At 37.9% G+C, this 15,052-nt stretch overlaps 2 protein-coding genes and 1 long non-coding RNA gene across 10 annotated transcripts; 1 reads left to right on the forward strand and 2 right to left on the reverse strand.

Moving 5' to 3' along the window:
• The first annotated feature begins 233 nt into the window (after positions 1-233).
• Positions 234-5,417, forward strand: LOC113297849. Of its 3 annotated transcripts, XR_003333786.1 has the most exons (6): positions 234-469; positions 3,213-3,296; positions 3,769-3,933; positions 4,190-4,268; positions 4,745-4,875; positions 4,973-5,417. It is a non-coding gene; the product is annotated as an uncharacterized LOC113297849 (long non-coding RNA). The 3 variants fall into 3 exon arrangements; XR_003333789.1 differs by having other exon boundaries at positions 4,737-5,417; XR_003333784.1 differs by having other exon boundaries at positions 4,745-5,417.
• On the reverse strand, positions 5,417-10,114 carry LOC113297828 (pentatricopeptide repeat-containing protein At4g33990-like). Of its 2 annotated transcripts, none has more exons than XM_026546413.1 (4): positions 6,822-10,114; positions 6,029-6,256; positions 5,817-5,937; positions 5,417-5,697 (listed from the first exon to the last, which is right to left on the reverse strand). In XM_026546413.1, exon 1 carries the CDS (start codon positions 10,020-10,022, stop codon positions 7,551-7,553), a length of 2,472 nt encoding a protein of 823 aa, XP_026402198.1. In that variant the 5' UTR covers positions 10,023-10,114; the 3' UTR covers positions 5,417-5,697; positions 5,817-5,937; positions 6,029-6,256; positions 6,822-7,550. The 2 variants fall into 2 exon arrangements, with proteins under 2 accessions (XP_026402198.1, XP_026402194.1); XM_026546409.1 differs by having other exon boundaries at positions 5,817-5,941.
• Positions 10,115-10,216: 102 nt separating this feature from the next.
• Positions 10,217-13,840, reverse strand: LOC113297858 (heterogeneous nuclear ribonucleoprotein A1-like 2). 5 transcript variants are annotated; one of them, XM_026546430.1, is made up of 14 exons: positions 13,679-13,840; positions 13,256-13,444; positions 13,036-13,125; positions 12,714-12,779; positions 12,457-12,522; positions 12,235-12,320; positions 12,061-12,106; positions 11,889-11,943; positions 11,712-11,788; positions 11,430-11,580; positions 11,208-11,344; positions 11,006-11,110; positions 10,725-10,880; positions 10,217-10,630 (listed from the first exon to the last, which is right to left on the reverse strand). In XM_026546430.1, exons 2-14 carry the CDS (start codon positions 13,271-13,273, stop codon positions 10,490-10,492), a joined length of 1,194 nt encoding a protein of 397 aa, XP_026402215.1. In that variant the 5' UTR covers positions 13,274-13,444; positions 13,679-13,840; the 3' UTR covers positions 10,217-10,489. The 5 variants fall into 5 exon arrangements, with proteins under 5 accessions (XP_026402215.1, XP_026402231.1, XP_026402225.1 ...); XM_026546446.1 differs by having other exon boundaries at positions 13,256-13,312; positions 13,679-13,821; XM_026546440.1 differs by lacking the exon at positions 13,679-13,840 and adding an exon at positions 13,633-13,654.
• Positions 13,841-15,052: the final 1,212 nt, after the last annotated feature.

Below are 15,052 nucleotides of genomic sequence, written 5' to 3' on the forward strand. Positions count from 1 at the left end.
TCTCTGCTGTGGCAACACTTCCAGAATTCTTTTACCAAGGAAATGCTCACTTTCAAGTGCACTCTGGTACCTAAAATGATGCATGATCAAGCACAAAATAAGAATGATGAACTAGACCAACAAATACAAGTGGAGAAACCAAAATGTTTTACCTTAGCATCTTAAGCCGCTGCAAAAGTTACATATCTAAAACCACGAAAGCCTTCAATTGACCGTTCCTAAAGTACAAAGCCAAATAGAAAAAGAAAAGTGAACCCCAAAACCCAGATTGATTAGGAATCACTTGATATTCCGGAAACAATTCGCTCTCTTGTCCTCCGCTACCAGTTGCAGGGAAATGCATAAACCCTAACCTTCATCACCATAACATCTTTTAGCACAGACTGAAGTCTACCACAAATGAATCAGCTCCGGTGAAAGGATTCAGCGGTAGATTGATCCTGGTTCATCCTTTCTCGAGCTTTCTCAGGTAAATCCTAATTATCCTTTGTTAATGTTAAATATAGATTGATTTTCTCATAGAAATTCTTGTTCTCATTTCTCATATACATCTTTGATGCAAAAGTATGCACACACTTTTCTAGTTATCAATTTAATCGAAAAGTTCTGTACATATGAGATTGATATCTGCTGCTTTAAGAAATCTAGCTAGCTTGGTATGAACTGGTAAAACTAATTACTTTCAAAATGAATGCTTATTTTCATTCATATCTTTCATGAATTACATTGAATACTAATTGTTTTAGCTGTAATTTTCCCATGGTATCTATTTATGTGATCGGATGTTGCTTATAATACCGATCCAACAACATCTTGCATTAATTTTATTATTCAACACATTACATATAAAATCAAACTAAATACTATCCAGCAGTACTGTGAACGTACTCCTGATGATCAATTCACCAATTCAGACACCCAATCGATGTCGGGGGTCAATTCTGGAATGTCGTAGCTGAAATTTCTTATCACTTGACGATCACCTTCGTTGTCGTCATCATCTTCTTCTTCTTCTACTTCTTCTATTTTCAGTCCTCTAAAAGTGTCTAGAAACTCCCAATCCTCTTTGATACTCGAAGGGTGATGACAATATTCATTACTCATCATCACCAATTCCATCTGTTGTGTGTAAACCATCCGCCTCCCAGTTCTACTCGAACTTTCTGGGATACTTCCTACTGCATTTGATTTTTCATTCTTAGAGCAACAACTGTGCTTAGTTTTATACTTAGTTTCAGGTCTTAATTGCTCAACTGAGTGAGCAAAAAAACATACTTTTCTTCTACAGAACATGCCTGCATTACATAAACGAGTTCGATATCTAGAAGGATGCAACCAGAATTCAAAAATCCCATGAGCAAATTCGCATAAATCACCTTTCTTACACTCTCCTGAACGGAATTCCGAGCATGCAATCCCCGAGTAACGAAATTTACGTGGATCACGACGTCTAGCTTTCTCATTACGATGTGCATATGGGCATTCAGTCCAGTCATGACTTCGGCTTTTCGGGCATTTCTTGATTTTGAATATGAACATTCGAAATTCGTCGTTGTTGTATATTACATCTCCATCGATGTAAATTGAATTACCAGTCTCGAGGAGATTTGTTGTTGACAGAATTTCTGCAAATTGTGCTTCAGATATGTCGATAAAACTAGGATGGATTCCTCTATACATCTTATTAGATCTCACAAAGAAAAACTCTTTATGAAATTATCAAAGATGAAAGAGAAACACTATTGAGACCTACTGCATGTACATGCAAAAAAAAAACTGTAACAATAATTATGAAAGGGCTACAAATGAAAAACTCTGGCTAAAAACTGATAAAAAGAAAAACAACTAGAATCGATCAAAATAAAAATCTGAGATGTGAGATCATGAAATTTTTTAAGAAATCTAATTCCAAGTAATTACAGATATGATCGTAATTCATTTGAATGTAAACTATAAAATAACATCAAGAAATTCAGAATAAACAGAAACATAAAAGTACACCACCAATTTATGCAAAAATCAAAGGGTGTTTTACAAAAGTAACAATCAAGACTGAAAAGAGAGAAACAAAACTGAAGGAAAAGAAAGCTCATTGCTAATAAAAATTAACATTAAAAACTTAATCATTGTTTAGATAAGAAAACTGTGTATCTGAAAATGGTGTCTTAAAAGCCTGTATTTATAGTTTTTTCCACTGCTTTCTTAACCTCCATTGGGGTTTAAAAGTAACCCATGGTTGGACTAAAGGACGTTAATGTGTTAACTAGGGTCCTCTTCTTTCAATTCTGTGTCTCTTAGATGTTTGCTTTCTGAGTCATTTTAAGTGACCGACTCTCGCGATATTGTTCAGTGAGTATGTTCTCTAAGTGACTGACTCTCGCGATATTGTTCAGTGAGTATGTTCTATTCACCGTTTATACTGTGGAATTAGATAGGTGTTTTATGGTAATACCAGGAGAAGTTTGGATTCTTTGGAATTTGAATCCCAGTCGCATATTGGTAAATGAGACTGTTACAAAAGAAGAATCTCTTTCTTGAATAATTTTTACCAATAAAAGTGAAATGAGAAAGGCTACAAATTCCAGCAAGGGTAAAATATTAAATGCATGATCAAGCCTCTTCTCTATGGCAGTAAATGTATATATATAAACAACTCATTTGACTAATGCGTCCATTGCTTATCTACTATAGAGCCATAGTTATGTAAAACTGAAAGATTTGTTAAAAATTAATGTGTCCTATGTGTTTGTGTATCCACTTGCTGTGTCTCCGTGCTCCGTAACAAGGTGACAGAATTTGATGCTATACTTGTCAGAACTTTGTAGCTTCCATGCTCTAAATTAGTTTGGTCTCTCAACAAGGAGTAAATTAGCTATATGGTACCAGGATGTACAGAATCATGAATATTGTACGAGTTCTTTTCAACAGAAAATGAAAGTAAAAACAAATTAGTGTTTTAACGTGGTAAGTGATCCCTAGTTCTGGTTATAGTTTTAGATGTACTTTTTCATGCGTGTCAGTGATTTGAGCACACGTGTAAATGCCGTCCATTTTGTCACTTTGTAAAATCTGATCTGATGGTTGAGGAAGTCAGGGATTAAGTTGGTGAGGAACGTGGAGAGTAGAGAACAGACAAATAATCTATGTTGTTATATGAAATTACATATATAAGAAATGTGTAACTACACTCTGAGATATCGACACGTGTACAGGTACATACAAAATGATCACAGAGGATTCAGGAGGTGCAGCAATGCAGTGTATTGCGTCAGGGGTTTCAGCTCATTTTGCTGAAGGTATTCTTACTTTTTATTTATTCTGCATGTTTTATACCTAAATGGGTTGCCTGATTAAGCTAAATATACTGCGAGGAGGTTGAAATGCATAAAAAGAGAAACAGGAATGTTCCATCAATTCTTTCGCTCATAATTATAACGGAATATATTTACATGCCCAACTTACTACTGACGAAATATGGTTAAGAGTTTGCACATGGCTGGGAAACAAGGGATGATGAGTGAATCACCAAGAGTTTTTCCTGATTAGAAAGAGCCAGTGTATGATACAAATGATTTATGTTCTATTGCATGATAAACCAGAAAAAGCCTTTTGGTGTAAGATCAATTATTGCTCGTATAGTTGATGGAAGTGAATTTGACGAATTCAAGAAGTTTTATGGCCTGAGGAGAATACAAATCTCTGCCGAATATTGAGCTTTACATATTCTTGGTTTATTCTCTAGTACGAGTTCTGACAACATTACTTCAGACTCTTGTTACAGGTTTTGTAAAGATCCATGGGAAACCTATAGGAATTATATTGGAGACAATGGCATATTATTACTGAATCGCCTCTGAAAGGTGCCCGCTCATCAAACTGTGTGCTCAACGCAGCATTCCTTTGATCTTTCTACAGAATATTACTGGATTTATGGTAACTACCTTTGTTTAGTTGGATAGACTTGGTATGGTTTCTTTTTTATCCAAATCCATTCTCAGCCCAGTAAGTTGATCTTGTATCACAACCAAGTTAGCGAAAAGTGCAGTCAAATGCAATTAATTATACTATTATAATGGTTGGGAATAACTTAGGATGTAAGGATATATGATTATAATGCTTATCCTTTTTTCTTTTCTCAAATTTGACCTGTTATGAGTTTATTAAAGGATCTTGTTCATCACTTCTTCAGGTTGGTTCAAGATCTAAAACCAGCTAATGGTTTTTGCTAAAGCTGGAGCGAAGATGGCCATGGCAGTTTCCTTACAAAGGTTAATTCTCCTTCTTATCCTCTGCGTGTATATTTACCAAGTATCCTATACAAAGGTTATTTGTGCCTTTTGTTTTAACTAGTTACCAAGTATCTATATCCTTACAAACAACGGGTTAATTTTTTTTTTCTTGGACAATGCATCAGAAACTCATCTTGTTGGAGAACTAATACCTTGTCTGAGTAAACATGAATTGTTATAACTTGTTGATTTGAACCATATTAGTAGTAACATTTCTTAACATCTTATCTTTTGCTCTTGCTGTCTTGAGCAAATTGGGGATATGTTTCAGTGATCTAGTTAGCCAATCCCATATGTCACTACTTCTCGTTTTTAGCCAAAATTACCCAAATCAGTGGGAGAAATTGAAAGAAAAGCAAAATATTGAACTATTTCTTGCAAAACTGAGTGAAATGACTAGTACAAGGTAGCGCTAAATTTCAAGGATCTAACATTTGTAATTAATAGTGTTTCAGGTTCCTAAAATAACAGTGGTTGTTTGTGGAAGCTTTGGCGCTGGGAACTATGGAATGAGTGGCCGTGCTTATAGTCTGAATTTCTTGATCCGTTGGCCACTGCAAGAGTATCTGCGATTGGTGGCCCTTAGGTAGTCTGTTTAACCTATTTCTAAAAAGCCACAAGTCAACCATTGACTAATTGCTCGAGTGAGCAAGTTGAATAAAATCTGGTATCTGTATCTGCAGCAGCAGTTAACTTGAGCATATATTTCTGCTTAGTTAATTTTTGAAGGCTGCTGGTGTACTGCCAAAAATTGAGAAGAGCATCAAGAAAAAGCTCGGACTCCGCAAGTCAGATAAATTAATACTGGATACTGGTTTCAGTCAACATATTTTGGCAGTGGAGCACTGAAGAAGAAGAGAAGTTCAAAATGGAGTTAATGGAAGCATATGAAACAGAAGGAAGCCCATATTACTATAAGAAAGTTCTAGACCTCTGCCTGTCTGTTTCCATGAAGAATGTCCCTGAGTAAACCAAGTATAGAGTCTTTAGAATGTAAAAACGACTGTAACCTTAAAAGCTAGATTCCTGCTGTACTGCCGGTCGCCAATTTACAAGTACATAGGCAATTTGTGTAGCCGGGTAAACATGTTCAGGGTTCAGGATTCAGGGTAAATATGTTTATGATATCTCATTAAATTGTGCTTGGAAGTAATTTATTACAAGTACGAAGTAACCATAGTTCACAAAGTCTTCCTTTTTAGCTTGAATGGATATAATTCATTCACATAAATAAGTTCTCAACAACTTCGACAGACTTGACTCCGAAATGTTACGTCTTCTTCTTTATCAGAGACCCAATGACCCATGTCTTATTATGTGCTATAGACCTCGCATCCATTCTCGAAGGTCTGCCCCTGCTAGCACCACCACCACCACTGGCACCAGCTACACCACCACAACTCCCCCACTGCATAGAGAACAAATAGAAGAAACATCAGATCAAAATCCACATTTGTTCAAAGTATTTATGGGCGTCTTGGCTCAAAGTGTTCTTCCTGTAAATAATGATGCAAAAGAGTATTATACCACATCTAAAATACAACAGGATCTGTCAAAATACTTGCGAAGATCTTCCACGCTTGCTCCTGTGGAAGCCTGTCAAACCAAAATCTTTTTGCACACTCCTCACACAGCTGGTTCACCAACCCTTCCTACATGAATAAACAGCATCAGCAAAGACTATATGCTTGAATAAAACTCACAAATGAACAGTAACGAAAACTTGCACGCAGACTTACTTGTGCATCCTAAGCTTGGATGATCATACATTGTAGGAGCATCCCCTGCAGCGCATCCAGTTGCTGCAGTGATATAAGCATTGTATGCCCCATATTCACCCTGTAGTATTGTGCTTGGTGGTGGTGGTCTCACGTGAGTGGAGTCGTTATCCTAACAAACTAGAGGTTGAGTGATTCCCACAAATGGACAAGAATTGCTACAGACATTAGCTTCTGTGAATCCTGGACCTGCTTAGAGGGGTTATAACTATGAGTTTCAGACATCAAAGTGTCCACAGAATCCACATAAAACAGCACATCTTTAATCTAAAATCCAACATAAACTATAACGTGTTGCAGTACCCTAAAGTTTGAAAATGGGTATAGTCATTAATGTAGTGTAACAACCTGCACTTTCAGAAGTAATGAACCAAAATCATGAGTCCCATAAGACTAGTAATGATTTCAAGGGTAACCAAAATATTATTGTTAGAGGTCTGTTTTTCGATTACTACTGTTGTACACACATTGATAGCATGAATTTCTCAGACAAAAAGATTGTTTTTTTTTCTTCTCTTCCCCTTATTCTATTACTACTATTAAGATTATCCTCGACGCTTCACAGCATGTTTATAACCGCTTCTATGGGTCTAGGTTTGAAAATAATCTAGAAGTTATGCATATGAACCACCTACCAAGTACAGAAGTAGTGAAAAAGCAAACACCAACTTCATTTTGGACATTATTCTTCTTTACATTGCATCACCACAAAAAGAGAGCACGAATTATGCCAAATGCTAACAGAATGACTTACCAATCACCACAGATTACTAGCTTCCTGAATCTTGATCTGATTGAGTCCCAGCCCATATAGTTTCAGGGATGCCTTCATGGTTCCACCAAATGGACAGTTTTAAATTTCATTGCAACAAAGTTTTTTTTACGTTCCCCAACCAAAAGCCCTGTAAGCTTGCGTTTTCCTAATGTTGCGGTTGTGTTGGTTGAAATCTTAACATCAGCAAAAATGTTTTCGAGGATACTTCAATTTTGTCTTCAGCGTGGCAAAAATTGATGCCTGCCACAAAATCTTGCCACGTAAGTTGATGAACGCTGCTGCCAGGTCTTTCATGACAATGGCATTAAAAACTATCACCGTTCTTCCCTCGGGGTACTACTTACAAGGATGTGCAAAGAGTAGACATCCTTGTAAGTTGATAAACGCTGCTGCCAGGTCTTTCATGACAATGACATTCAAAACTATCACCGTTCTTCCCTCGGGGTACTACTTACAAGGATGTGCAAAGAGTAGACATCCCTTCTACGGGAGATTGGAACTGAGAAGGTGAGGTTCTTTTGATATATCAGTTCGAGAGATTGGACAAGCATAATTGACAGCCTCAGTTGATACAAGCAGGATTCTAATTTAGTCTTCCCATCCAGCCAAGATGATACTTGATGTTGAGTCACGTAGAGGCACTGGAGCAACATTTGCACCCACTCTGTCAATTAGCTGCGGTAGATAAGAGGAAATACTCAGCTTTCATCACCAGTAATCTCTACAGGAGCATTGCCCATTTCTGAAATGATGGAAGCGATTAGAATCCCTCACAATGATGTCCCTCTCAGTAATTTTCGATATCAGTTTAGTAGCATTGTGACAATCCCCACAAACCCGCAAGTTTTTAAAGATCTGAATAGGAGTCTTTGGTGGGGTGTTGATAATCCCATATGCAATAGCCAACCTTTCACTGTGACTTGTTAATATATGTTCCTTTTCATCATCCTCAACATCCTGCAACACAAAACTGTAATCTGGCACATAACCAAGGCTCTTCATTTTAGACAACAAACCTCCCAATTCTTTGTAAATCTCCTCACACTGGGGATGGGATTGGTTTCCTGAGTAAAAAACATCAACCTTTTTGTTCACTTCAATTGAACTCCACCCAGGAGTCTTTCTCAGTCCCCTATCTCTTGCCAATGATCTTACTTTGTCAGCTCCATCCCATTTCCCACTACTTGCATACATATTTGACACCAGAACATAATAGCCAATATTCTCCGGATCAACTTCAAACAACTGTGCTGAAGCTACTTTACCTAATTCTTCATTATGATGAATCTTACAAGCACCTAGAAGAGCACCCCAAACAGAAGCATCAGGTCGGATAGGCATATTCTTGATAAAGTCATAGGCAATGTCCACTTGACCAGCTCGACCTAGCAAGTCAACCATGCATCCATAATGCTTCAAACTAGGCTCAATACCATATTTCTGCTGCATCAGTTGGAAGCAACTCTGCCCTTGTTCTACCAAACCGGCATGGCTACAAGCTGACAAGACGGAAACAAAAGTAACATGATCTGGCTTAACTCCATCATCTTGCATTTCTCCAAAGATTTTCAGAGCAACTTCACCATCTCCGTGGATACCATGACCAGATATTATGGCATTCCAGGGAACAGAACTTCTCCGGGGCACTTGTTTGAATAACAACATTGCATCATCCAACCTCCCGCACTTAACGTACAAATCTATAAGACAAGTGCCCACAAAGATATCCATACAAAGACCAATTTTTATTGAATAACCATGAACTCTCATTCCATGTTGCAAGGATCCTAAATGAGAGAAAGCTGGTAAAACGCTAACCAAGGTCCCTTGATCTGGCACAATTGCTTTACACCCTTCCATTTCACGGAAAACCTCGACAGCTTCGCTAGCTAGACCATTTTGAGCATATCCAGTGATCAGAGTATTCCAAGATATTACATCTTTAAAAGCCATCCTCTGAAAGACCTTACGTGCCAAATCTATACAGCCCAGCTTAGCATACATATCCAGAATAGCATTTTCAATGAAGCTGTCTTCGCACATCCAACTTCGCCTCATAATGAAACCATGAACCGACCGGCTTTTATGGTCATCCCCACACTGAGCCACAACAGAAGCCAGGCTTACCAAGGTAAACACATCAGGCTGAAACTTGTTCTCCATCATCTCCGAAAAAAGCTTGAGAGCAGAAATGGGGTCATTGTTCTGCTCATACGCAGATATTAAGGAGTTCCATGACACTAAGTCTCTTGCGATCATTTGACCAAATACCTTCCTTGAGGAAACCAACTCACCTAACTTGGCATACATATTAATTAAAGCATTAGAAACAAACACATCGAATTCAAGACCATGCTTAATAGCATACACATGAACCAAAATCCCCTTCAATCCCTCACCAAGTGGAGCACAAACAGGGAGTATGCTCGAGACAGTCGTGCTATCCAACTGAACTCCTTCCATTCTCATCTCCTCAAATACACCCAAAGCTTCCACTGCGTTCCCATTTTGACAAAACCCCGATATCATTGCATTCCAAGTACCTTTATCCCGTACCCTCATTACGTCAAACACTTTACGAGCATCAGTAACAAACCCAAACTTCGAATACATATGAATCAAAGAAGCATCTATAAATAAATCTAAGCAAAACCCAAGTTTCAGAACCCAACAATGTACCTTCTTTCCATCAACTAAATCTCCACAAGCTTTTAAAACAACAGGAAATGTATAAAAATCAGGGCGAACTCTAGACGACGATGTTACCAACAATCGATAATAACAATTAATAGCTTCACGAGAACAGCCATTATGTACAAAAGCAGAAATCATTGAATTCCAAGCAAACACATTTTTCGTACGAATTTGCTCAAATGTAATTCTAGAGGAACAGATATCACCAAGGAACGCGTAGAGGTTTACGAGTTTCGTAGAGAAATATATGTTTTTAGCCTCACCGGATACGAGAAGAAGAGCATGGAGACGTTTGGCAAGATGAATACTTTTGTTGCAGGAAATGAACAGTTGATTGAAATCAAATTCATAGTTAGTACTAGTTTCATCAACAACATTAGTTGACGAAGAATATGAAAATGAGTTAAAAGATCGGATTAAAGGAATTAACTTTGGAATTAAATCAGTATGTGATACTACCCCAAATCTTCGTTTACGCAAAAACATTAATATAGAATCACAAGTTTTTGTAAGGAAGAAGCGTATCACAAGTTTTTGCAAGGAAGAAGCGTATTTAGGTAGAGAAGAAGGGTTTATGCAAAAACATATGTATAGAAGAGCAACAAGAAAAAGAGAGGAGAGGAGGTATGATGGTTTGGCAGGGGAAGTGGAAGCATACAAAAAGAGACAATTTGGCCGAATTTTTGCAAAAGAAGCCCATATTACTCAGGGTACGAAATATTTATACAAAAGGTTGCCTAAATTTCTCAGAGTACGATGATCCATTAAACTGTGCTTGGAAGTATAATTTACTACAGCATTTTATTACAAGAAGAAAGTAACCATAGTTTGCAAACTCTTCCGTTTTAGCTTAAATCCGAAACAATTATAAATAAATTCTTGACAACATCTACGGACATGGAGTCTGAAGTGTTCCTTCTTTTCTATTGAAGACCAAGGCAAGGGTCAATATCTTAGTATGGCCTAAACCTCCAATCCATTCTCGAAGGTCTGCCACTGCTAGCACCACCACCGCCGCCACCAATATTAACACCAGCCCGAGCTAGACCACCATAACTCTGCCCACCATATGTCTGGCCACCGTAATTCCCCCACTGCATTGAGAACAAAAGGAAGAAGCATCAGATCAAAATCAACCATTTGTTCAAGTATAGCTATGCCACGATCCAAGATACTTTAAATACTTACATCGTCAAAATCCAGACTCCCATAGTTGTTATAAGCACGCATTGGACCTATATAGCCACCATAAGGCTCTAGATTCTGCATCATTAGGTTCCCTACTCCCCCTCCTCCACTTGTACCACCGGCATCATCAAGTGGAGTTGCTGAATCTATTGCAACCTGTGTAGCAGAATCAGTACCAAATGATTAGCTGGATTTGGAAAGATATTTCCACACATTCAGGGTTGACAAAAGTTGGAACATCAGATTCAAAATTAGAAGCAGTATTACATTCCGTCCATTACCTGGTGTCCACAAATTTCATGAGTCCTCCGAGAAACACGCTCTGCCACACCATCCTCCGCAAAAGTTACAAAACCAAAGCCCCGATGACCAGTTCTTTTTGGGTCCTACAATCAAAACCATTCTCAGTAGAATACACAGAAGAAACCTATCAATTCAAATTGTGTTTTTCTATAATTATTAAGGATGCAGGAAATATTATACCTTGGGGACATAGACATCTATGATACGACCAAATCTGCCAAAATAGTGGCGAAGATCTTCAACGCTTGCCTCCTGTGGAAGCCTACCAACAAAGATCTTTTTGCCCATTCCCCGCACAGCTGGTTCGGCAACCCCTCCTACACAGATAAACAGGATCAGCGAAGATATACGCGTGCATAAATTCACAAATTAACAGCAACGAAAACTTGCATGCAGACTCACTTGCGTATCCTAAGCTTGGATGATCATACATTGTAGGAGCACCCAGTGCAGCGTATCTAGTTGCTGCAGTGATATATGCATTATATGCCCCATATCCACCCTGTGGTACTCTGCTTGGTGGTGGTTGTCTCATGTGAGTGGAGTCGTCATCCTAAAAACTTAGAGGCTAAGTTAATTCCAATAAATGAACAAGAATTGACAAAAATTAAATATTCACAAGAATTTCTACAGATATTAACTTCTGGGAGTCCTGGACTCACTCAAAGGGGTATAATGTACTACCTTTGGGGTTGCTCGATCCACAACTATCGTTGAACCTTCCAATTCATGAGTTTCAGACATCAAAGTGTCCACAGAATCTGCCAAAACAACAGCACATCTTCAATCTTAACATAACTAAAATGCTTGCAGTATCCTAAATTTGAAAATGAGTATAATTATTTTTGTAGCGTAAACAACCTGCAGTTTCATAAGTAATGAACCCAATTCCACGATGAGCTTTTGAGCCTTGATCCTGCAAATCATGAATAAGTCATATAAAACATAGAATAATCTCCACAGATAGGAAATGCCCTTCCACATGTGCTTTTCAGCATGTAATGAAATATGAGAAGGGGATTTCAAAACTAACCTTGGGCATGTATATATCTGTTATCTCACCATAGGTTTCAAAATAACTGGAAAGGATGACACAGCTGGATTAGTTACTTCTTTTCCATGATTGTAGAACTCTCAACAACAAACACAGAAGACTACATTAAGCAGAAAGTTCTGGTTATTATATAATTCTTAGAGAAGAACTCACCTTCGGAATATTGCTTCCGTTACAGTCTGTGGGATTCTGGCCACAAAAATCCTTGTTACTTTCTTAGAAGGTGCTCTCATTTCTTCCTGTAAAGACGACCATATAAGTGCATGAGTATTTCTACAGTAACAAGTGGGATATTAACTTTTCAAACAACCTCGAGAGAGTAGTGCTGGTAAACAAAAACGAGACTGTAGCTTAAAGCAGCTTTAGCACTACAACCTTTGGTGTGGCAACTTTTACTTCCAGAATTCTGTTACCAAGAAAGTGCTCACTTTCCAGGGCATTCTGTTGCCAAAAAAGTGCACAGAAACAAGTCAGGCAAGAAAACAAGATTTTGAAAAAAAATCAATACTATGCATATGACATTGTCAAAGAATTAGCATGATTAAGCACAGTAACATAATGCACCAGACCAGTAAACTATACAAGTTGAGAAACCAAAAAAAAAAAAGGTGGTAAGTAACAAAATGTTTTACCTTCGCATCCTCAACCTCTGCAAAAGTTACATAACCAAAACCACGAGAGCGCCCAGTTGACCGTTCCTGTAATACAAAGTCATGTAGAAAAGAAAACCCCAAAAACCCAGATTGATTAGGAATTGCTTGATATCCGCCAAGACTTGAGCTTTACAATATCGATAACGGTAACAAAAAAATCATTCAAACTCAGGTCCTCTGCTACCAAATACTAAGAATTGGAGCACGAAATAACTAAAAGGTGAATTATGACATCGAAACTAACACAGTGAATTCTAAAATAAACATCAAACTAGGAGCATGAAAATGCATAAACCCTAACCTTCATCACTATAACATCTTCTAGCTCTCCAAATTTGCTCATGTAGTCTCTCAAGCCGTCAGTATCAACATCCCATGGGATACCAAGAACCTGGAAAACAACCACAAGATAAATTACCAAAATTTAGTAGAAAACTAACTGTAATTCCAGGTTAGAAGCTGAAAATGACATCATTTATCTCAAAGCTAACAATTTGGGGGTAATAGAGGAAAATACGAACCACAAGCTTGTTCTCCATGACGATTTGAGAAGAACCCAAACCCTAATTTCAAAATTCCTTTCAAAGAGAGAGAAACCAAGATAATTAACACTCTGGGTCTCTCTAAAAATCCTTTTACCCCCTCACAATAGCTCTCTCCGCTCTATCTATCTCCCTGATTCTCTCTACCTCTCTCACACTAGATATTTCCTGCATAATCACACACAAGATTTTCTCTATCTCACACACACAATAACTGTAACAACAACAAGAAGAATGGTAGCAACGTAAACTTAATGAAGACACCATTTATTTTTCTAGTTTTTCTGATCAAACAACAAAAATAACAACCATAACAATTTATTTTATATATTGATTGATTTAATACTCTCACCAACCGATCGATCTCAAACAAAAACCCTAGCTTTCTCTGCTTTTTCTCACCTCGCTCGCTCGCCGCTCCGCTCCTTTCTTCTGCGCTAAAAATTATTCATCCGTGATTTTGGCTTTTCTGTTCTTCTCTCTACCTGTCTTCTTTTTCCAAAATTATAAAATTATTATTCCCTAGGGAGTATCGTACGCCTTGATCACATTATCCGGTTTGGTGTTCACAGGTGAAACACGGCTAGTTAAACACACATGTTTTTTTTTTTTTTTAAAAATAGATAAAGCAGGCATAAGCCTGAAAGTTACATGACAACACCAAAGAAATACAACAAGACTGACCGTGAAATACTCTCAAACAGGACCAAGCAACAAATCTCCGATAATAGAATCCCAGTTAACAGAATCACGTATACTAGAATCACAAGTAACCAGTAACAGTAGTAATCACACCCGATATACGGGAGAGATAAGTAACAGTAACACCTGCTTACATACGGGAGAGCTTGGATCGTTGAAACATGATCCACAACCCTATAGCAAAGTTTAATTTTTTTCTGAAGACCATGACCTTCCAAGAACGATTTATTAGAATCTCCGCCGGCCGGAAACCATTGAACTCGCCAGAAAAGTCTTCGGAGCTGATGATCCTGCATGAGAAACTCATTACCAAACTTGGGGCTGTCGAACAGATAGTGACCCGAACTTAAGCATACCATTACAGAGATTACAAGATCCATATTCAAAAGTAACAAAAAAGTCCTAAACATCCTGAAACTAGACGAAAAGCATAAACAAAGCGAGATCTATAAAGAAATTGATTTGTTACTCGACCTAGAACACTAGGATTACATAAATTTAAAATAGTACACAAAACAAACCGATCAACACAATCATCTTGGGTGAAACCCAAACTGCAAAATGGAGAAGATGTTGATGATGCCGAAAGTAAAGATTATGTTGCTTCAGTTTGATCACCGAACAACACAAAGAGTGAGGATACGAGTTGATTTCTTCTTCTCACATGAGCAGATCTCAACTCAGCATAATCATTCAACCATCCAATAAACAACCCCAGAAAACTGCAAAGAAAACAATACCATAAAACCCATAAAGGAAAACAAGAGCTAGTATCAATACAGAAACAAGGCTGAGGACCAATCGGGAAAGATGGTTGCTCAGATCCGCTCCTTCGGAGCGGATCTGAGCAGGCGGCGGCAAGAACAACTAGGGTTTTCGTTTAGAACAGAAGGAGAGGAAAGAGGAGAGGAAAGATAAAAAAACACTTGGAGAACCGAGTTTTAAGGCTAGGTCTTATGGGTTAGACTTGGCTTCTAGATTAGACAAAAAAACGTTGCAATTTCTTCTTAAAGCATCGTCTATTTTTCAACACTATTTCACTGTTCAGATATATCTCGCATGTGAACTAGTAGC

This window comes from Papaver somniferum, chromosome 1 (genome assembly GCF_003573695.1).
Source record: "Papaver somniferum cultivar HN1 chromosome 1, ASM357369v1, whole genome shotgun sequence".
NCBI classification, from domain to species: Eukaryota; Viridiplantae; Streptophyta; class Magnoliopsida; order Ranunculales; family Papaveraceae; genus Papaver; species Papaver somniferum.